Below are 22,974 nucleotides of genomic sequence, written 5' to 3' on the forward strand. Positions count from 1 at the left end.
AACACAGAAGTGGGTTCCATGTTTAAACACAGAAGTGGATTCCATGTTTAAACACAGAAGTGGATTCCATGTTTAAACACAGAAGTGGATTCCATGTTTAAATACAGACGTGGATTTTAAATACAGAAGTGGATTCCATGTTTAAATACAGAAGTGGATTCAATGTTTAAACACAGAAGTGGAGTCCATGTTTAAACACAGAAGTGGAGTCCATGTTTAAACACAGAAGTGGATTCCATGTTTAAACACAGAAGTGGATTCCATGTTTAAACACAGAAGTGGGTTCCATGTTTAAACACAGAAGTGGATTCCATGTTTAAACACAGAAGTGGATTCCATGTTTAAATACAGAAGTGGATTCCATGTTTAAATACAGAAGTGGACTCTCGGAGCGAAACAGAAAGAAGCATTTTGTATAAAAAGTATTCTGTACTTCTGTATGACAACTATTAAAGAAACTTGAAACTTGGATTCAATGTTTAAACACAGAAGTGGATTCCATGTTTAAATACAGAAGTGGATTCCATGTTTAAACACAGAAGTGGATTCCATGTTTAAACACAGAAGTGGGTTCCATGTTTAAACACAGAAGTGGATTCCATGTTTAAACACAGACGTGGAGATCATGTTTAAACACAGATCAGGCTCTATTGGTCTGTTCTGTTCTTGAAGCAGGAAGCACAACACAACACGGTTTGACACAAGTATCCATTTATTAAACACAATAACGGGCTTTAAAACAGGAAAAAATAGACATCCTGATCAGATTAACATTTCTTTTGGAGTAAAAACGCTGACATTCCAGTGTGAGAACAGTTAACCTGCTACAAAGGTTACGACCAGAGCTCCGACGGAGGTATTGTTTCCGTGCTCATAACTCCTGTTGATACTTGATCAAGAAACGACCTCTTCTCCATAATTGTAATTTATTTCTCATAACAGACGATGGAACTCTTAAGTCACCTTGTTAATTTGAAACGGTTAGAATCTTAAAGCTGCTATAGATCAAATGTGTACAGTATGTAGACTATTCTTTTTTTCTTTAATAATACATCCACAGAGCCTTTATAAAATATCGCTTTTCCCCCCCCTCAAATAATTATTGATTCGTGAATTTGTATCATTTAACTGGAAAATCCATGTTTCAATATAAATTTCAAAAAAAAAAAGATCCCGTCCTCAGAGACGTTCTGGAGACAGAGAAGAACTTTAGTATTATTCCAGAATGGTGTTTTAACCACAGAGTGTCTCTGATCAGATAGAAGTCTCGTTTATACTGAAGCTCAAACAAAGCAAAAACACACATCAATATGGCCACAAGGTGGCGCCAAAAGACTGAACAAGCTGCAGTTTGGTGTCACCAGTGAACCTCTGCACTGCATTAGAAACACGCCTGCCGCTCTGTAGAAACTACACCTACTGAGAAACACAAGAGTTCTCATATACTACAAAGAAAATGATAAAAGAAAATAAGAATAGAGACTAGGGGTTCTAACTGGAGGGTCTTTCAGTTCAACACTGTAGTAATAATGTACAACTGCATTTTCCATGGATTCCTTGTAGCTTCATATTCATATTTCAAACACATCCCGTTACACACACGCTCTCACAGACACCAGTGTTTCCACTACATGTATCTAACCGCAGTACCCCCCCCCCCCAACACGGGGGTCAAGCGGTGCGTCTCAACTCTGACCTTGATGGCGTCGATATGTCATGACTATATCACACACATATAGACACACACACACACCTCACTGTCATGACTATATCACAGAGAGAGACACCTCTGATGGGCAGATGTTTATATCAGTGTGTTTGGCATCACCAGCCTCTCCTATATTGAAGTATGGGTAGAGTTTCTCAGTGAAGGTGTGTTCATAAATGCAGATGAGAGTCATGTCTTCAGGGTCGTAGAAGGACAGCTTCCCCCCGTTATAGTCCAGCTGTACTCTGACCCTCTGGGGGCTCCTCTTCACTGTGAGGATCTCACCCAGACCATTATAGTACTCACCACTCCTATAACATAGAGCCCAGATACCATGTTGTGGTGATGCCTTTAGCCCCTCTCTCTTGTTGTCAAGTGACTCTTTAGCTACACCTATAGTCCAGTCAGGATGGTCTCCCACCTCCACCTCCCAGCTGTGTTCTGAGCTGAAGCTCTCAGAACCCAGAACAATGAGATACTTAATGCTCCTATCTGGGTTGTCAGGGAGCTGCTGCTTTGTGTATGTGTATCTCACACTGGTCAGATCATCAGATATAGAGAGCCGGGGTGGTGCAGTGTTTGGGTCCAGAGTGACCGGAGTGAACTTGACCCTCTCCTTCATCTTCTCCCAGACTCTGAAGGTCAGGTTGCCCAGGTGTTTGGCCTCGTCTATCAGCGCTCCTGAGACCAGCTGTGGATGAGGCAGGTTGCACTGAGCTCTGGAAGAACATTCAAGAGTCAGTCCTGCTATGGGCTTAGCTTCAGAGCCGCAGAGAAGAGAGAGATATTGATTTCCATAAAAATAACTATTCCATCTCTTCTCCATCATGTTTCTAATACAATCATTTCCACTCAATCAATAAATACACACATACAGAGAGAGAGAGAGAGAGAGAGAGAGAGAGAGACAGACAGAGAGCAAAAGAGAGAGAGACAGAGCGAGCAAAAGAGAGAGAGAGACAGACAGACACAGAGCAAAAGAGAGAGAGCAAAAGAGAGAGAGACAGACAGAGAGTGAGAGCAAAAGAGACAGAGAGCGAGAGACAGACAGAGAGACAGACAGACACAGACAGAGAGCAAAAGAGAGAGAGAGAGAGAGACACAGACAGACAGACAGACAGCAAAAGAGAGAGAGAGAGAGAGAGACAGACAGACAGAGAGCAAAAGAGAGAGAGAGAGAGAGCAAAAGAGAGAGAGACAGACAGAGAGTGAGAGAGAGAGCAAAAGAGACAGAGCAAAAGAGAGAGAGAGAGACAGACAGACAGACAGAGAGACAGAGAGAGAGCAAAAGAGAGAGAGAGACAGACAGACAGACAGAGAGTGAGAGACAGACAGACAGACAGAGAGTGAGAGAGACAGACAGACAGACAGAGAGTGACAGACAGACAGAGTGAGAGAGAGAGTGAGAGAGAGCAAACAGCTCACGTGGCCGTCCACACCGAGTCCGACTTCAGAGCAGAAGCGCAGGGATTTACATTGGAACAGCTGTAAATGCCTACTATTATTTATATACATATAGAAATTATACAACATCTATATGTGTGGTAATAATGCAGATATTGAGTGTATTTCTGTGAAAATGCGCGTGGCGCGCGCCTCTGAATCCAACCGGAGCGGGAAAAGAACTTCGCTTACCGCCCGCGGCCGGTGTGAACAGCGTTAACATGGGAGCAGTCAGGGAGAGAGAGTCAGAGAGAAAGGAGAGAGAGAGAAAGAGAAAGAAAGAGAGAGAAATTGAGAAAAAGCGAGATAGAAAGAGAGAAAAAGAGCGACAAAAAGAGAGGTAAATCACTTACCTTTTCAGTGTGGTCTTGTACTATGGAGGTAAAGACAGATCAAGGTAAACACTACACTGTAAAAACTGAGCGTCATCTGGTCACTTTTAAACTATTAGCTAATTGTATTCAACTAAAACGGTGTAAAATGCAATTCATAAATGGTTCAAATGCATTGAATTCAGCTCAATTCTATTTCAAACGGCACATAGTCTTTTTTATTATGTATAGGTTACTAATACTTATTTAATAAATATGAATGAACCCCAATCCCAGTTTTTACAGTGTACTAAACATCCTCAGCATCATTCCCTATGAACTGAAGAGAGACCAGTCCTGACCTGCAGGAAGGAGACGTGTTCAGCGTTCAGCTCCTGCTCTATGGCTCTGATTGTGTCTGAAAGGGTTGACATCTCTCTGTCCAGCCCCTCAATCTTCTCCTTCATCGTCTGGCTCTTCTGCTCCTCTTCCTCCTTCAGTGCAGCTACCCTGGCCTCCTTTTCCTCTTGGAGAAACTGGAGAAGCTTCTTAAACTCCTCCTCAATCTGCTTCTCTGTGTGCAGGGCCTGGACCTGGAGATTATAAAATAAAATAAGATATTCCCTTTTTTTTTTTTTTTTTTTTTTTTTTTTTAACAAATGTCTTTTATTTTCCCTTTTTTAACACAAAACTAGACAAATAATACATTAATAGTAGAAATCTATGATAAATCACAGGACAATGACCGACCTAATAATAACAATAATGACAGTCCAGTAATTAAATAAAAATAAATGTAGATTGAAAGACATAAAGATAAGCTATTCCTTTATTGATCCCCTTGGGGAAATTCAGGCATCATAGCAGGTAAGGGCATACTTTTGTGGGGGGATACAGGTAATAAAAACAACACAATGTGTAAACAAATAAGTTTAAGGAAATAAGTCAATATAATTTACTATCTAACTAACTATACAGTGTCACATAAGGTGCAGTATGCATAAGGTATTGTTATAATTTACTATCTAACTAAATGAAATATACAGTACACTCTTAGAATTAGGAGAGCCTCAAAGAACTCTGGGGATACTCAAGGAACCTTGCTTGCTTGGGTGGTTCCAGGAGGAACCTTTAACAGCTCAGAGGTTACTGGAGGAACCGTTCACTCAGAAGGGGTTCCTGGAGGAACCTTTTTTAAAAGGGTTCCTCACTCTTAGAATTAGGAGAGCCTCAAGGAACTCTATGGATACTCAAGGAACCTTGCTTGCTTGGGCGGTTCCAGGAGGAACCTTTAACAGCTCAATTTAGAGGAGAGGGTACTGGAGGAACCTTTCACTCAGAAGGGGTTCCTGTAGGAACATTTTTTAAAGGGGTTCCTGTAGGATATTTTTCTAAATTAATTAATGAGGCTACAAGCCTTTCCTACTGTGAAAATGAAACAGAATATCAGTCATTTTATAATTGTTGTTTCTCGAAATCATTCTGGAAAGATATAGTACTTTACTGATATTCAAGTGTCTCAGCACAAAAAAAACATTTAGGTGATTCTTAAATAATTTATTTTGCCTTTTAATAAAAAAAATAAAAAAAATATTAAAACGTTGTTTAACTTATTAGATTAGCTTTTCATATTTCTTCCTAACATAACTTAAGCAAGGTTCCTCAAACCTAAATCGAATTTATTTCCATATAACTTCTACTTCTACTCATGTACAATAGAGAGCATCCTGACCGGCAACATCACCTCCTGGTTTGGGAATAGCACTGCACAAGACCGTAGCAGACTACAAAGAGTGACACGTTCAGCCGAACGCACAATTAGAGGGGGGCTTCCCACCCTCCAGAACATTTACAACAAGCGGTGCAAGGGGAAGGCTAAGAGGATTATTAAGGACTCGAGCCACCCGAACAACTGCCTCTTTGAACTGCTGCCGTCAGGCAAGCGATACCGGAGTCTTATGGCGAGCACAGAAAGACTCAGAAGGAGCTTCTATCCCCAGGCCATCAGGCTGCTAAACGAACAATAATCGCTAAACGAACAATAATCACTATGCAACAACCATCAAATGCACACAGCACACACACCCACACGCACACACACACTCACTCAAACAAACAACACACTGCAGCACCCACTCTCCACACTTTAGATCACACAAACACACTTACACTTTATATTTATTGATAAAGGATTTGCACTACAACTCGTACACCTACTGTGAATTGTACCTAAACTGCACCTCGTCCATTTATGCCTTGCACTATATAGTATTGTATATTAGTACACTGCACAGTATTGTATATTGTATGGTAACTACGTCTACGAACATTGTACATATGTCTAAACTGAACACTGTGACCTCTTTTTTTTTCTTCTAATTTTTACTATGTTTTTATTTCATACTTATCTTGTCATGCACAGTCTCTGGAGCGCAACAGTAAGAAGCATTTTGTACAAAAGTATTCTGTACTTCTGTATGACAACTATTAAAGAAACTTGAAACTAATACAGTCCTCTTGGTTATAATATAACCAAGAGGACTGTATTATATGGAAATAAATACCAGCTCTTCTCGAGCTCTGTGCCAAAGGACAACGTTGGATTGAGGCGTCTACTGTCTCGTGAGCTCTGTGCCAATAAAGACAACGAGCTCTTCACTACTAACGAGCAAGCAAGAGGTAAGGTTAAGTTATCGATAGCTCATTTAAATATTTATGTATATTCTAGTTATTGAGGTCCTTGACGAAAACTGCAAAACTCTGTGCCAAAGGACAACGTTGGATTTGGGGTGTCTACTGTCTCGTGAGCTCTGAAAACATATGGACTACTAGCATAGATGTTGGCCAAAAACACCTCCATGTGCAGGGCGGCTAAGTGGTGCAGTGGGTAAGTCGCTCGCCACCAACGCAGGAGACGCTTGGCATTACTCGTTAAACATTTGTGCAATGTCAATAATTATATTTATAATAATAATACTTTTAATGAGTTCAAAATTGAACCCCAAACCCCACAAAGCGGTTCCTTGAAGAACCTTTCTAAGGGGTTCCTCGAGGAACCTCTCCTGCAGGGGTTCCCAGTGGCAATGGTGAGGAACTCCAAAAGGTTCCTCGAGGCTCTTCTACTTCTAAGAGTGTAGCATAGATGTTGGCCAAAAACACCTCCATAATGCAGGGTGACTAAGTGGTGCAGTGGGTAAGATGCTTGCCACCAACACAGGAGACGATGGGTTCGAGCCCAGCTCTTGGCGTTGCTTGTTAAACATTTGTGCAATTATATATATATAATTATATTAATAATAATAATACTTTTAATGAGTTCAAAATTGAACCCCAAACCCCACAAAGCGGTTCCTGCAGGGGTTCCTCAAGGAACCTTTTTGAACTGAAAAGGTTCCTCCTGCAGAGGTTCCTCAAGGAACCTTTTTGAACTGAAAAGGTTCCTCCTGCAGAGGTTCCTCAAGGAACCTTTTTGAACTGAAAAGGTTCCTCCACAGTGGCAATGGTTAGGAACTCCAAAAGGTTGTAGGGGTGTAGGGGGGTTAAAAATCATGTCTCTCCCACAATGGACTACAAATGTACAATAGGTCACTTATTTTTACTGTGTGCAGGTTGAGTGCAGCTACAACCTTACAGTAAATCATTTATCATTAACAGCATATTTGTACCTTTATGTGTTCTGCTGTGTGGACGCATGTTCTTTTGATTTCTTTAAAGGCCTGTAGCTTGTCACGTAAGGTCTTCAGTGGAGCCTGGAGCTGCTTCTGCAATGGAATTCATTCATTCATTCATGATGTATTTCACTTGAAAGATGCAAGTCTCCCCCCTGAGGACTCTGTGCTGCAGCACCGGTTTCAACACACGGACTGGAGTACGTTTGCCACCCAGGCCACCCTGGACTCCCACACTGACATTGACTCCCACACTGACATGGACTCCCACACTGACATGGACTCCCACACTGACATGGACTTCCACACCGACATGGACTCCCACACTGACATCGACTGCCACACTGACATGGACTCCCACACTGACATGGACTCCCACACTGACATGGACTCCCACACTGACATTGACTCCCACACTGACATTGACTCCCACACTGACATTGACTCCCACACTGACATTGAATCCCACACCGACATTGACTCACACCTCCTACGTTGTGGACAAAAATAAATCAACTCCAACATCAGTGTCTGAATCGAATCCCATCTAATTGTTCCGATTGTCTAATGTTTCTGTATTCACTAACAACATGACAATAATGTTTACTCTGTGTATTTATTGAGTATAATTAAATATTGAATAAATTAATATAATAATGATGTTTACCTTGTGCGCCTCCGAAGCTTCCTCCATGGGGCAGCAGTTGTGCATCTTGTGTTTTCTGGAGTACTGACACACCAGACAGATGGGCTGGTGGTCATCCAGACAGAAGAGCTTGAGTTTCTCACCGTGCAGACTGCAGAGCACCTCAGAACCTGCTGCAGCTCCCTGGCTTCTCTCCCTGAAGGCCTCACACAGGTTCTTCAAAGCCAAGTTACAAGGAGGATCTAACATTGAAGAGACTTTCCTACAAAGTGGACAGTCCTTGTCTTCTCTGTCTCTCCAGTATTGTTGCAGACAGGCTTTACAGAAGCTGTGGCTACACAACAAGAGGACAGGATCTGTGTAGATGTCCCAGCACACGGAACAAGACAGATCCTCTTCATAATGAGACGAAGCCATTTTGTCACTCAGTAACACTCCCTCCTCTGGAAAGCTCCCTGAAGTTTACTTTAACTTTAGTTATAAACTTACTTAGATTCAGTCAGCAGCTGGTTGAAGTCACTGTTTGATCACTAGTCGTTCCTGTGTTTGTCTAAAGCTAGTCTTACTCCTTCAGTACGAGCTGTGGGTTTTATCTGGAGCAGGCGGGTGTCGGTCGATGAGGAGTGGTTAAACACTGATGTTTATCACCTGTGTATATCCTGTCGTTAGGGGGCGTTCCAAGATGGCGCCGTCCATGGCTGCTGTGGCGTTGCTATGCATGGGCCGTAGCCAGGGTTTAGAAATTAGGGAGGTCCATTAATTTTTTTTGGCCCAGACCGGCCCACTATAATCGGTCGGACACCACCCAGCCAGGGTTTAGAAATTAGGGAGGTCCATTTTTTTTTTTTGGCCCAGACCGGCCCACTATAATCGGTCGGACACCACCTAGCCAGGGTTTAGAAATTAGGGAGGTCAATTTTTTTGTATACAAACTTTATTATCTAGAGATCAACTTAAGGTCAGTCACTCACAAAGTCAGTTACAGGACGTGGGGGCACTTACTGGTGAGTGGCCTAAAGAGTGCACCAAAGCCCTGTGGTCTCTAATGCATTTATAATTTGGTGAATGGGCAAAATGCATACCAAAATGAGTTATACAACCCAACCTATTCATTCAAAATGCATTATCTATAATAAAAAGTCACCTGTTGTTGGTAAAAAATTATTTTACTGAAGTATTAACATATTTCTCCACTTGATTTGATTTGAAATCTTTATTTCGAACATGCAATGAATACAAACAAACAATAACAAAAGCAAAACACAACTCAATCTAAAATCAATGGTATGCTTGTTTGTTTGGGTAGTTGACCCGCCGGCCACTAGGGGGCAGCGTCTCATTAGTAGTGCTGATCAGCTTATGTTTGTTTGATTGATTGATTGAAAACTTTATTAACAGATTGTAGAATGGGTACAATAAAGTACAGCTCAATACACCAGACCAGAGAAAGACTTTCGTCTTGTTTACATCAGGGTCCCCCATTTTCAATTCATCAGGACATATATGACATACATGACATACAGATATTCAGTACTGCTACATCTATACATTTATGACATACCAGATTTGCAAATACAGTACTGTTTGTGATACAGAAGGAGTCAAGAAAAGGGAGTATATACATTTGACGTAGAAACTGTACATTGGAGGAGGTTGGGTGGGGTTGTGTGGGTACATTGGGATATTGTCAACCATACTGGGTAATTTACATTGGAGGTGGTTGGGGGGGGGGGGGAGAAACACTGTATAAACAAGCAAAACTGTACATTGAGGGGGGGGGGGGAGACACTGTACAAACAAGCAAAATTGTACATTGGACTATTGACAAAACCATATAGGTAAATGACTGTACATTGGAGGGGGTTGGGTTAGGACATTTACAGGGGCCAGTTTTGAATTGCAGTCTCCCGTAGGTGTCCCTTGAGAGTGGTTTTGAAAGTGGGTAGTGATCCACATTCCTTTACAGCTTTGGGTAGGGCGTTCCACATTGATGTGGCATAATTGCGAAACGTGTTTAGTCCCTTATTTGAGCCGAATCTGGGTTTAACATGATTTGTGGCGCTCCCTCTGGTGTTGTGATCGTGGTATTCACTGACCTTTGGGAAGTATTTTGACATGTACATGGGTACCTTGGTCGTGTAGTGTATCTTGTAGACCAGGCCCATTGCAAGTTGCTGTACTCTGTCGTCTACTCTAAGCCAGGGGTTCCCAAACTTTTCAGGCCGGGGCCCAGAAAATAAGGCGTCAGAGAGCCGCGGCCCAATGCACATCGTCTGGCGTTTTTTTTTTTTTTTTTGCCAGGCGACCGATTTTTTAAGCCAAATATCACTTCAATCCTATTAAGTTAGTTCAAGTTAGTTATTCATTTATATGTGCTATTTATGAGAGGGCTAACTTGTTGCAAAATAATAATGATAATAATAATAGCCTCATTAAAATACTATTGTTGCTTCGGTTGTTTTCAGCGTTTTATGTGCATAATCTGTTATTTAGTTTGAAATGTTCGTTGAAATAAGTAGATTTTTCGTTTTTGTTTATTTATTAAGTTAATATAAAACCATATAGTCACATTTCAGAATACAATAGAATAGAATTTTAGAATACAACTAGAAACACTGTCCTGAGCTGCTTCTAAGTTCAGTGGCCTGACAAAAAAAAAAAAAAAAATAAAAATCTTATTTTTTTTTTATTTTTTTTAAAGGGGTTATGCACTGCTATTCCTAGCACTATTTGGGCAACTTTACACACTTCCTGTGAGTCTATGTAACACATCTGTAATTTTTATTCCAAAAATAATCATTGTTTTATATTTCTAATCTTGTACTCAAAACCAGCATTTTTCAGCCTCATGAAAGCAGGCTATTATTGGCTTGGCTCCACCCATTCTGGCAGAATGCTTTGAGTGACAGCCACCCACCAAATAGCTCCGCCCATCTCCCCGTCAGAGATTAGGTTTCAGGTTACATACAAATATGGTATGTCATAAATATAGAGATGTAGCAGTACTGTCTATCTATATATATATAAAATGTTACCATGAATTGAAATTGGGGGACCCTGATGTAAACAAGACGAAAGTCTTTCTCTGGTCTCCATCATAGCAGTACTGAGCAGTACTGTAGCAATACAAATATGGTATGTCATAAATATAGAGATGTAGCAGTACTGTCTATCTATATATATGTTACCACTATTTGTAAAAGCCACAACCACGTTACCATATTTGTAATAATGTAAATCATTGTGTCGTTGTACATATTGTGTATACACCGTTAGAAGCTAACATAGCTTAGCTTGGTAGCTATTGTGCTAACAACATATCCCGACGTCCGGCTCGCTGGCCGGCATGCACGCCCGACACAAAATGGTTATCTCCTCTCTGTACACCCCCGTCCCCACGGGTACCCTGCCGGGGAGCCCATGGACGCGACAACGGCGGCAGCCGTAGGGTGCTCGAGCCCGCCGTAACGCTAGTGGTACACAATAGCTATGAGCTAACTAACGCTACGGCCGCCGCTGTTGTCGCGTCCACAAGCTCCCCGGCAGGACACCCGCGAGAACGGGGGCACACAAGGAGGAGAGAACCACCCCAAATCGAGCACTCATGCCGGCCGACAAGCCGGACACCGCGGTTGTTGTTAGCACAATAGTAGCCCACTGTGATGCACCGAGTGGGCCACCATTGATCAACATGCAGCGATGTGTAGCTTGCATGATGCGTGTGCAGTGCTTTGCCACACAGGTCTGAGAAGAGGACCTGCACATGATAGCAACCGGGAGCGTCGCGGAGCATTCAGCCTGCTGGCTACCTAGATCCACTTCAACCAGCCGAGCGTCGGGAGCTCCAGCAGCTTGTCGATGTGCTAATAGCCTGGAGCCAGCTACCGTTAGCTTGCAGAGGCTATTAGCACACCGACAAGCTGTGTAGCCAGCAGGCTGAATGCTCCGCGACGCTGGTTGAAGTGGATATAGGTAGCCAGCAGGCTGAATGCTCAACGACGCTCCCGGTTGCTAACGCCGGCCCCGGCTGGTGCTAAGTAGCTAGCGATCGCTCCCGAGTCCCGAGAGCTAACGCCGGTCTGTCTGTCGAAGACCGAGGGAACCGCATCAGGCTTCAGCTGATTAGTGATCTTCTGGACAAACCTTCCACCCTGCAGGTAGCAAGAATGGAGGCGGGCATTACTAAAACCACAGAGCCAATCACATCACCGTGCGCTATAAACAGCGCCCTGTGACGTGCACCAGGTCGTCAAATCAACATGATCTGATTTACTAGAGGCAAAGAGGGGATGGGCTGTAGCTGAGGAATTCGCCAATATAGTATTTAGGCCCAAAAACACATTGATACGAACTCCTATTACTATAATACAATGCTAGAGACTGAAAAATGACATTTATAATGCATAGCACCTTTAAATCATCTCGCGGCCCACCCGTGGCTGCTCGCGGCCCACCTTTGGGTCGCGACCCCGACTTTGGGAACCACTGCTCTAAGCCATCCTAGGTTGTCAAAGTGGGCAGGGGTGAGGTGGGTTCTAGGAGTAAGGTCAAGCAGTAGTCTGACCAGTTTGTTTTGAGATGTTTGTAATTTTGTTTTTAGCGCCTTTGAGGTGCTTTGGTACCATGAGGTGCAAGCATAGTCGTAGTACCCTTGAATGAGTGCTCCTGCCAGAGTCTTCAGGGTATTCTTGTTTACCAGAGAGGAGATCCGGTACAAGAATCGAGTTCGTTGGTTGACTTTTTTTATTACACTGGATGCCATTTTGTCACAGGAGAGATTAGCCTCTAGGATGGAACCCAGGTAGGTAATTTCATCTTTCCTTGTGACAATATTGTCACCCACTGTAACTGAGAAGTCGTCGGTCTTGCTGAGTTTGTTATTTGAACCGAAGAGAATGGACTCTGTTTTGCCCATGTGTAATGATAGTTTGTTATCCGCGAGCCATATGCAGATTTTGCCTAGTTCCGAGCTGAGGGTTTTTTCAACCTGTAACTTGTTCTTGTCAGAGACCAGCAGGGCTGAGTCGTCCGCAAACAGGAACAAGTTGCAGTCACAAGCTGACGACATGTCATTTGCATAAATTAGGAACAGTAGCGGTCCTAGTATGCTTCCTTGTGGAACACCACAGTTCACTGTGAGGGGGGGGGGTTAGGTGCTGTGAAAGTAAACGCTGGATGAGGATCTGATTATATATATTTTTTTTTCGTATCTCTTTTACTTTTTTTACTAGTGTGTAGTGGAGGCCCCTAGTCGCATTATTTCTAAACCTAGCCGCATTTCTGGCAAGACGCTCTCTGATTGGCCGACGCCTGTTTCTACACTGGTTAAGCTTAGGCACTCTTTCGAAGTTGGTTAAGGTTAGAGTTTGTCTTAGAGCGTGACGGCAAGTTCTTTCGACGGTTAAGCTTAGGCACTCTTTCGAAGTTGGTTAAGGTTAGAGTTTGTCTTAGAGCATGGCGATAGAACGCCAGGTAGTTTGCAGGCTGTTTGACGAGGAAATGGGCAAAGACACAGCTTGTCACGCGATTGGGCAAACATGTCAGTGGCCAATCAGAGAGCGTCAGTCAGTGCCAATCAGAGAGCGTCTGCCAGAAATGCGGCTAGGTTTAGAAATAACGCCCCCTAGTCACTAGGGGGAGCTCGATGATATCCGCTATCAGCACCGGCGGGTCTCTGCTGTCTGTCATGAATAATGATCCCAATCTGCCTTATTCGTGTCGGGGCTGTGTCTATTCTTTTACCAACGGATTTCCATTTCCGCGTTCGCGTTCTGCGATCTGATTGGCCACTGACGTTTCTTAGGCGACTCTTTCGAAGTTGGTTAAGGTTAGAGTATGTAATCAGGGCTGGTGTTCTATCGCCCTGCTCTAAGACAAACTCTAACCTTAACCAACTTCGAAAGAGTGCCTAAGCTTAACCGGTGAAAGAAAGAGGCATCACACGATTGGCGCTACCAGAAACGTCAGTGGCCAATCAGAGCGCAGAACGCGAATGCGGAACTGGAAATCCGTTGGTAAAAGTAATCAGGCGTACAGGTATGGACAGGGTAATAGCAGCATGGGGGAGGGGAGGTACAGGTATGGGCAGGGTAACAGCAGCATGGGGGAGGGGGGGTACAGGTATGGGCAGGGTAATAGCAGCATGGGGGAGGGGGGGGTACAGGTATGGGCAGGGTAATAGCAGCATGGGGAGGGGAGGTACAGGTATGGGCAGGGTAATAGCAGCATGGGGGAGGGGGGGTACAGGTATGGGCAGGGTAATAGCAGCATGGGGGAGGGGAGGTCCAGGAATGGGCAGGGTAATAGCAGCATGGGGGAGGGGGGGTACAGGTATGGACAGGGTAATAGTAGACAAGGCAATACAATGATAGTACAGTAGAAAAGTTTAAATAGGTATAACCAATATAATTAACTCGGAATAATAAGCATAATGAGCAAGTAGGCAGTGTGATCAAAGGTGCAGATGAGGGTCTGTATACCCTCTCAGTTATATTATACATTATTACAATAATATAATAAACACTAGAATCGAAATATACTATGAGTAAGTAAAGTATGCAGTTTTACACGGGTGCAGTGTGTACATACGGTTAGGGTCAAGTCAAGTCAATTTGATTTGTATAGCACATTTCTAGGCAGCGGCAGCTGGCACCAAAGTGCTTCAAAAGACAAAAATAATACAATGCAAGATATAAAATAAAATAAACACAGTAAAACAATGAATGTAATAAAAGCAGGTAGGACACAGTAAAACAAAGAAGATGGAAAGGTGTATACTGTATGTTAAATGACAGGACTCAGGCAGAGGTTACACCTTTCGTATCATCTTCGTATTGTTTTCTTATGCGTATCGCCGCGACGTCGTGCGCCTGAGTCACACTTTCGTTTTTTTTTCGTTTTTGTCAGCCAAGCACACTGATGTAGTACACTGCCAAAGCAGTAGGTGGCAGTAGGTGGCAAACATGAAGGCAATTTCAACCAATCAGAACGAATGTGCCAATACACTTCCTGGTGGAAGCTCCAGCAAAGAAATGTCAATAAGGCAGGCGCCTATGCCGCGCCACCATCTTGCTTGCTCACTCAATGCAGCAATTCTTTTTTCAGCAAAGCCTAATAAAAGTGCAATAAACAAAACGGATACATTCACTGTGTGTTCTGCCTGTCATTTGTTGATGAAACAAAACTAACATCAACACAAGTGACCACCAAGAGCAGATAGTTTAGTCTAAAAACGATCGGTAGCATTGTTAGCTGCATGCTAACGTCAATGGAGTATGCCATTATAACAATATAGCATTGTGGCTAGAAGCTAACGTTAGCTCACGCTACTTAGCCAGCACGAAACTGATGATATCGCGAGCTATCAGTAGTTAGATAACATTAGAGACAACGCTGTGTGTATTAAACAAAGGTGAATAGATGACTGGGCCATTTTGTTTAATGCTTGTTAAGTTGAAAGAGGAACTCTGAGCTAACAGGGTCTGAATCCTGATAGCTCACGTTAGCCAGCTCATGCAATCGGTAATGCTAGCAGAATGAATGGATGTAAACTTTATTTAACATATTGCATATGGGTACAATACAATACGGCTCAATACAAACAATTGTTAAGGGAATGCAGACTGTTGTAGCTTGGACTGGGGTCCTTATAACAATAACTTGACAACACATGGTAGCTGAAGCTATTTGGGACACGGAGCTCTGTCCCAAACACACACACTGTACACAGGAAGGGCACGCAGATGGTATCTACTGCGCATGGGCGTTTTCGCAACAACTGCTCCGTGCTGACTACACGCTGTATTCCTGGCGTTTTTTTTGCGTATCTCCAAACGCAAACACAATTTTGCGTTTCAGCCGTATCCACAAAAAAACACTAAAAAACGCGTTTCTGTGTAGATAGGACATGATACGTCGTCAAAAACGTATAAAAAAACGCCAGGAATACACTAGTCTAACCTCAGGCTGAGGTTAGACTAGTGTATTCCTGGCGTTTTTTTATACGTTTTTGACGACGTATCATGTAAAAAAACGCCAGGAATACACTAGTCTAACCTCAGTCTCCGTCCTAACTAGGGGGGGGGGTGTTGTTGACTTGACCCACTGACCCACTGCGAGCTGTTGACTCTTCCTGAGATTCCAGACGCGTCACAGCCTCTCAACACGCGAAACCAGTTGCGTAAGCAACGTGGTTTCCACCTAATCAACAAGACAGCTGGGAAGTGTAGTTTGTGAACCAGCGTCGGCTCGTAATTCAAAGCGCAACAAACAGCAGCACCCAGAAACCACCGCGACAGCGGCTGATGGGCATTCAGGCGGCCCCTCGTCGAGTCGGACATTTAGAGTTCACAGGAAGCTGCTCTCAACCAAATGATGTGATGAATGAATGGATGGATGAAAACTTTATTTAACAGATTGCAGAATGGGTTTGATTGATTGATTGATTGATTGAAAAGTTTATTAACAGATTGCAGAATGGGTACAGTACAGTACAGCCCAATACATACAATTGTTAAGGGGATGCAGACCAGAGAAAGACTTTCGTCTTGTTTACATCAGGGTCCCCCATTTTCAATTCATCATAACATATATGACATACATGACATACAGATAGACAGTACTGCTACATCTATACATTTATGACATATCAGATTTGCAAATACAGTACTGTTTGTGATACAAAAAGTGTCCAGAAAAAGAGTGTATATACATTTGACGTAGAAACTGTACATTGGAGGAGGTTGGGTGGGTGGGGTGGGGTTGGTGGGTGGCGGCTGTACATTGGAGGGGGGGGGGGTTGGGGTGGGGGGGGGACACTGTACACTGTACATTGGAATACTGACAAAGCCATATTTGGTAATTTACTGTACAACTGGGTTAAGACATTTGTAGGGGCCAGTTTCGAATTACAGTCTCCCGTAGGTGTTCTTTGAGAGTGTTTTTGAAAGTGGGTAGTGATTCACATTCCTTTACAGCTTTGGGTAGGGCGTTCCACATTGATGTGGCATAATTGCGAAACGTGTTTAGTCCCTTGTTTGAGCCGAATCTGGGTTTAACATGATTTGTGGAGCTCCCTCTGGTGTTGTGATTGTGGTATTCACTGACCTTTGGGAAGTATTTTGACATGTACATGGGTACCTTGGTCGCGTAGTGTATCTTTTAGACCAGGCCCATTGCAAGTTGCTGTACTCTGTCGTCTACTCTAAGCCATCCTAGGTTGTCAAAGTGGACCGGGGTGAGGTGGGTTCTAGGAGTCAGGTCAAGCAGTAGTCTGACTAGCTTGTTTTGAGATGTTTGTAATTTGTTTTTTAGTGCCTTTGAGGTGCTTTGGTACCATGAGGTGCAAGCATAGTCGTAGTACCCTTGAATGAGTGCTCCTGCCAGAGTCTTCAGGGTATTCTTGTTTACCAGAGAGGAGATCCGGTACAAGAATCGAGTTCGTTGGTTGACTTTTTTTTATTACATTGGATGCCATTTTGTCACAGGAAAGATTAGCCTCTAGGATGGAGCCCAGGTAGGTAATTTCATCTTTCCTTGTGACAATATTGTCACCCACTGTAACCGAGAAGCCGTCGGTCTTGCTGAGTTTGTTATTTGAACCGAAGAGTATGGACTCTGTTTTGCCCATGTGTAATGATAGTTTGTTGTCGGCGAGCCATATGCAGATTTTGCCTAGTTCCGAGCTGAGGGCTTTTTCAACCTGTAACTTGTTCTTGTCAGAGACCAGCAGGGCTGAGTCGTCCGCAAACAGGAACAAGTTGCAGTCACAAGCTGACAACATGTCATTTGCATAAATTAGGAATAGTAGCGGTCCTAGTATGCTTCCTTGTGGAACACCACAGCTCACTGTGAGGGGGGGGGGGGGGGGGGGTAGGGTACCGTTTACCTCCACCATCTGTTCTCTCCCCTCCAGGTAGGATTGTATCCAGCTCACTGATAAACTATCAAAACCTATTGCTTTTAGCTTGTCAATCAGAATGGTGTGATTGACAGTGTCGAAGGCCTTTTGTAGGTCCAGCATGACCATGCCGCAGTATTTGCCCGCATCCACCTCTTGTTTGATGTGGTTGTTCAAATAGAGAAGGCATGTGTCAGTGGAGTGGGATGTTCTGAAGCCAGATTGGAATTCGTAGATTAGATTTTTTTCCGCAAGGTACTTTTCGATCTGTTCATATACTATTTTTTCCATGACTTTCGAGATGGATGTAAGGATAGAAACAGGGCGGTAGTTGCCTGGGTCTAGTTTGCTGTCCTTTTTGTGCAGGGGTGTTACTCTCGCAATTTTGAAGTCCTTGGGGACGTGTCCCTGTTTTATGGAGAGGTTTATTATGTGTGTGATGACTGGGGTGATGGCGGCTGCTGAGTCTCTGAGGAATTGGGAGGGGATGTTGTCATGGCTGGCCTTGTTCGGTTGGAGGGTGCTCAGTTTTTTGAGTACCTCATCTGTAGTTACCATTTCCAGTTTGAAGTCGTCTTTGTGGACGCCTAGGTTCTTGTAGTATGCTACTATGTGTTCTACCCCATACTGCCCTGAGTGGGAGGGTAGTTTGTTTACCAGGTACAATACAGTACGGCTCAATACACACAGTGACCCTCTCAGTGACCCTTCACATTTTGTGGTACAAACCAGTGGTGGCTGCTGACCCAATATTTTGGTGAAGCACAAATTATTATATTATATTATATATTCAATTATATTTTTAAAACATCCCCAAGGCTGCAACACCCCCATTCCTCCCAGGTGTCAGGCTCCTCATTCGCACATCACCACCACCCCTCCTGCTCCACTGCCATCACCACCCACACCACCTACCCATTCGCACATTCTCATGTTGACCACAAAGTCAACAAACCACACTTCGACCTCCCCGGGCCGAACCGACCACTTTCCCTGAAATCGGACTGAAAAACTAACTTTTCATCCAAAAATATATTTTTATGAATATATATATATATATATATATATATATATATATATATATATATATATATATATATATATATATATATATATATATATATATATAAAAATTGAAAAAGTCTTTCTGACTTTTTAAATTTTTCGGGACCTCCATGTTTTGGGGGTCAAAATCGGATCCGGGATTTAGCTCCCAAGAACTGCGGGTTTTCAGCCTCTCTCCAGGCTCCTGGACGCTTGTATCCTTTCGGCAAGTAACCTTCCCTTCCGCATTGCTCTGATTGGCCGAGCGAGCGCATGCGCATGAGCCGCGATAAGCCCCTCAGCCAGGCAGGAATACTAAACTCCAGTTAACCTAATTTATACAAATGGAAGTATTGATTTCGCCGTAACGAATCATTAAAAAAATATACTGTTAACTGGAATATGTTGTTTCTTTTTTTTTTATCCACTTTTTCTCCCATTTTCTATTTTTCTCAATTTTCGTATCATCCAATTCAACCCTCCCCTGTCTTTGAACGCTGTTTCATGCCTCCCATAAGCCGGCTGCAATGTGGACTAAGTCATACATAGCACGAGTCCCCTTCCCCGCCCCCGTCGCTTCCTGATTCTACTGCGCAGGCGCACCAACCGACCTGTAGGAGTCGCTGTCCACAACGCCCGATCCCCACCCATCAGTTTCCCTCCCCCTAATACTGCCAATGTGTATTAGTGCGGACGACCAGCTAAACTGAAAGCAATGTGGAGCGCTGGGCTCGAACAGGGAGGCGTACCTGTTCGAGCCCAGTCTCCAGTATTCGTGGTGAGCGCCTTGCCCACTGCACCACGTAGCCGCCCTGAATATGTTGTTTCTTTACACATATGTTGGATTATGTAATTGGTTTGTCATGACAAACCAATAAAAAATCGCGAATTAACCGGTGGTTATCCTATTATATTAACAGCTACAACAACACACAGTAATGTTAATATAATTACATGCATCATTGTTTACAATGAACGGTGGGGCTAATCGAAAGGACTGGACACGGACAAGTTAAACAGCAATCAATTAATTTAATATAACAGTCCGGTTCTGTGTTTGTTGGTGTCTGTAGATTGTTGGTGAACAACTAACTTTAGGTTAGTTTAACTTGTCCGTGTCCAGTCCTTTCGATTAGCCCCACCGTTCATTGTAAACAATGATGCATGTAATTATATTAACGTTACTGTGTGTTGTTGTAGCTATGTTAATATAATAGGATAACCACCGGTTAATTCGCGATTTTTTATTGGTTTGTCATGACAAACCAATTACATAATCCAACATATGTGTAAAGAAACAACATATTCCAGTTAACGGTATATTTTTTTAATGATTCGTTACGGCGAAATCAATACTTCCATTTGTATAAATTAGGTTAACTGGAGTTTAGTATTCCTGCCTGGCTGAGGGGCTTATCGCGGCTCATGCGCATGCGCACGCTCGGCCAATCAGAGCAAAGCGGAATGGAAGGTTGCTTGCCGAAAGGATACAAGCCTCCTGGACAGAACGAGCAGCGTGATTTTTTTCCATAGCCTATGTTTGCGAAGAGGCTACGGAAAAAAATCACACCACTGTGCGTCTCTGATTGGATTTTAAGTTTGTGTGGCACAGCGTGAACGCCAATCAGTCTCATGCGCAAAGTCTCACTAGACCGCCTACCCTACCCTATTTCGATTGGATAATTACATTCTTAAGCCCAACCCAGTGCAGTTATTTTGCACTGAGTGATTGACAGCTGGCCATTACTGCAGTTATGATCAGGCCTGATCAGAGAGCTCAGAGCTGTCACTTGGCCAGTTTTGAAGAAAGAAAAAATTCACTGGCATTTTTTTTACAGAGGAAAACATTTCTAATAAAGAAATAATAATAATAATAATTAAAAGAAAATATATATATTTTTTTATTATTATTATTATTATTATTATTATTATTATTATTATTATTATTATTATTATTATTATTATTATTATTATTATTATTATTATTATTATTATTATTATTATTATTATTATTATTATTATTATTATATATTTCTTTATTGTATATTAATAATAATATATATATATATATTTCTAGTGAAGTACTGCCTCACTAGTTGTCATGCAATAACCTCCACTGGTACAAACATACTTTATTATGATTGAAGGATTTGGGGTGCTTTTTCAATGTATGTGATGTATAGATTGGGGGGACCACAGCTAAAATGGTAGATCGAAATGTGCATGAAAGTACCTAATAGGGGGGCCGAAGGGTTTTAGGTGTGTCGTCTGAAAAGTTGCAATCTGTGTTTTTCTCTGTCTCTCTCTCTCTCTCTCCTCCCTGACTGTTGTTTATCCTTTCTGGTTAGGGTGTGATGCGGGTAATGAAACAGCAGACGGCGGGGCCCTAATTGTTATGAGTCTATTTTTGTGTATAATTAATTGAAAAACCAAATAATGATTTATGATTCTGAAGGTTGATTAAGAATCAAAGGGGGGAATGAAGGATTTGGGGTGCTTTTTCAATGTATGTGATGTATAGATTGGACCACAGCTAAAATGGTAGATCGAAATGTGCATGAAAGACGGTGATAGAACGGTGACCAGTGGATTGAATACACTGCCAGCGAGGGTGTTTTGTTTTGCATTCCTTGGAAGAACACAGATAAGAGCGAGTGTACTGTAGGCCCAGAGCGAGGGAGAGGGGTGACCTCTTTAATGCAACAGTAGAGAAACGTTTTGAAGTGTGTGTAAAGGTTAAACGCGGTTGTCATGACAGCGCGTCGCCCTGACAACCAGAAGAGGGGCAGGGCTATCGTTTCTACGACGAACATCTATAAGTCGAACAGTGTTTCCGGGTGGAGGGCAGACTAGAATCTGACTCAGACTAGAATCTGACCAAGAGCGAGTAGGACTGAGATCACACGAAGACACTCTCTCCTCTCATTGAGAGGTGGGGGGGGGGGGGGGGGGGGGAGGAAGAATGCCACATCAGCATTAGCTTCGGCTACCACGAGGATGGTCTCAGCTAACGAACAGGCCTGACCACTATGGGACTGAATAACAACAGGATGATAGACGAACACACCGAAATATCATTAGAATAGACTCTTCAAGGACAATAACATCTGTTAACATCTGAGCTGAGGTTTCTGTTTAGAGAAATAAAACCACGCTTTTCCTTGTAAGGTATTTCACGTTGTCGAAGTGTTTGATTGGTGGAGAATTATTATGGTTTATGGATTGCACTAACGGGGGAGATAAGGATCTTATCAGCCAGTGTCAGAGACGTCAGGACCATTAAAATGACACAACGCAGAGGAATTGGATGGAGGGCCAAACAGACGAAGACGTGATACTGGCCAGTTTGATCAGGATCTTACATGATGAACATGGAGTATCATTAGAAATCATCAGAAATCAGCTCCGGGGTTGTCACCAGCTTGGCTGGCCGTTCACACTAATACAATTGGCTGTATTAGAGGGTGGGAGAAGCTGGCGGGGTGGGTCCGGGTCGTTGTAAACAGCGACTCCTACAGTTCGGTCGGGGCGCCTGCTAAGCGCGGATAGGACCTGAGTGGGATAGTGTGATCCTTCCACACGCTACGCCCTCTCAGGGAGGATCCGCGCTGCCAGGTGAAAAGAAGCGGTGATTGGCTGGACGTGTGTCGGAGGAAGCATGTGATAGCCTCCACTCTCCCAGATGATCTGACTGTGGGGGGTAAGTGCGCAGCGACCAGGAAGGGATTGGGAATTGGCATACGACTAACATTGGGATGGGAGAAAATCGGAGGTAAATGGAGGGGGAAAAAGATAAAAAAAAAAAAAAAAATCATCAGAAATATATATTTATTATAAAAAGATTTGCACTACATCCATACCTCGTTTTTGCATTACATTTTGTACCTCATATTTTATACTTAATTTTGTACTTTAGGTTGTACTTTAGTTTGTATATTTTGTATAGTGTTTGGTCTTTATTATAAATATGTACATTACATGTGACAAATAAAACTTGACTTGACTTGATGTTGACATGCAGAATGGGTACAAATTATACAGTACAGCTCAATACACACAATTGTTAAGGGGATGCAGACCAGAGAAAGACTTTCGTCTTGTTTACATCAGGGTCCCCCATTTTCAATTCATAGTGACACGTCGGTGAGGACCGTGCGAACGCACCATGACGCCGCGCTCCGGAGGAGGGGAGGAGGAGGAGGAGGACTGACTCCGGTTTGAAAGTGAACACAGTAATTTGTCTGTCTGTCTGCACA

The 22,974-nt window shown here is 43.0% G+C and overlaps 1 protein-coding gene across 1 annotated transcript; it reads right to left on the reverse strand.

Moving 5' to 3' along the window:
* Positions 1-1,766: 1,766 nt before the first annotated feature.
* Positions 1,767-8,193, reverse strand: LOC311241668 (zinc-binding protein A33-like; the record flags this gene model as incomplete). Its single annotated transcript, XM_084330545.1, has 4 exons — positions 1,767-2,427; positions 3,505-3,524; positions 3,825-4,055; positions 7,798-8,193. 4 exons carry the CDS (start codon positions 8,191-8,193, stop codon positions 1,767-1,769), a joined length of 1,308 nt encoding a protein of 435 aa, XP_084186671.1.
* Between the last annotated feature and the right edge of the window lie 14,781 nt (positions 8,194-22,974).

Source organism: Notolepis coatsorum, assembly GCF_963971535.1.
Source record: "Notolepis coatsorum genome assembly, chromosome: 15".
Taxonomy (NCBI): domain Eukaryota; kingdom Metazoa; phylum Chordata; class Actinopteri; order Aulopiformes; family Paralepididae; genus Notolepis; species Notolepis coatsorum.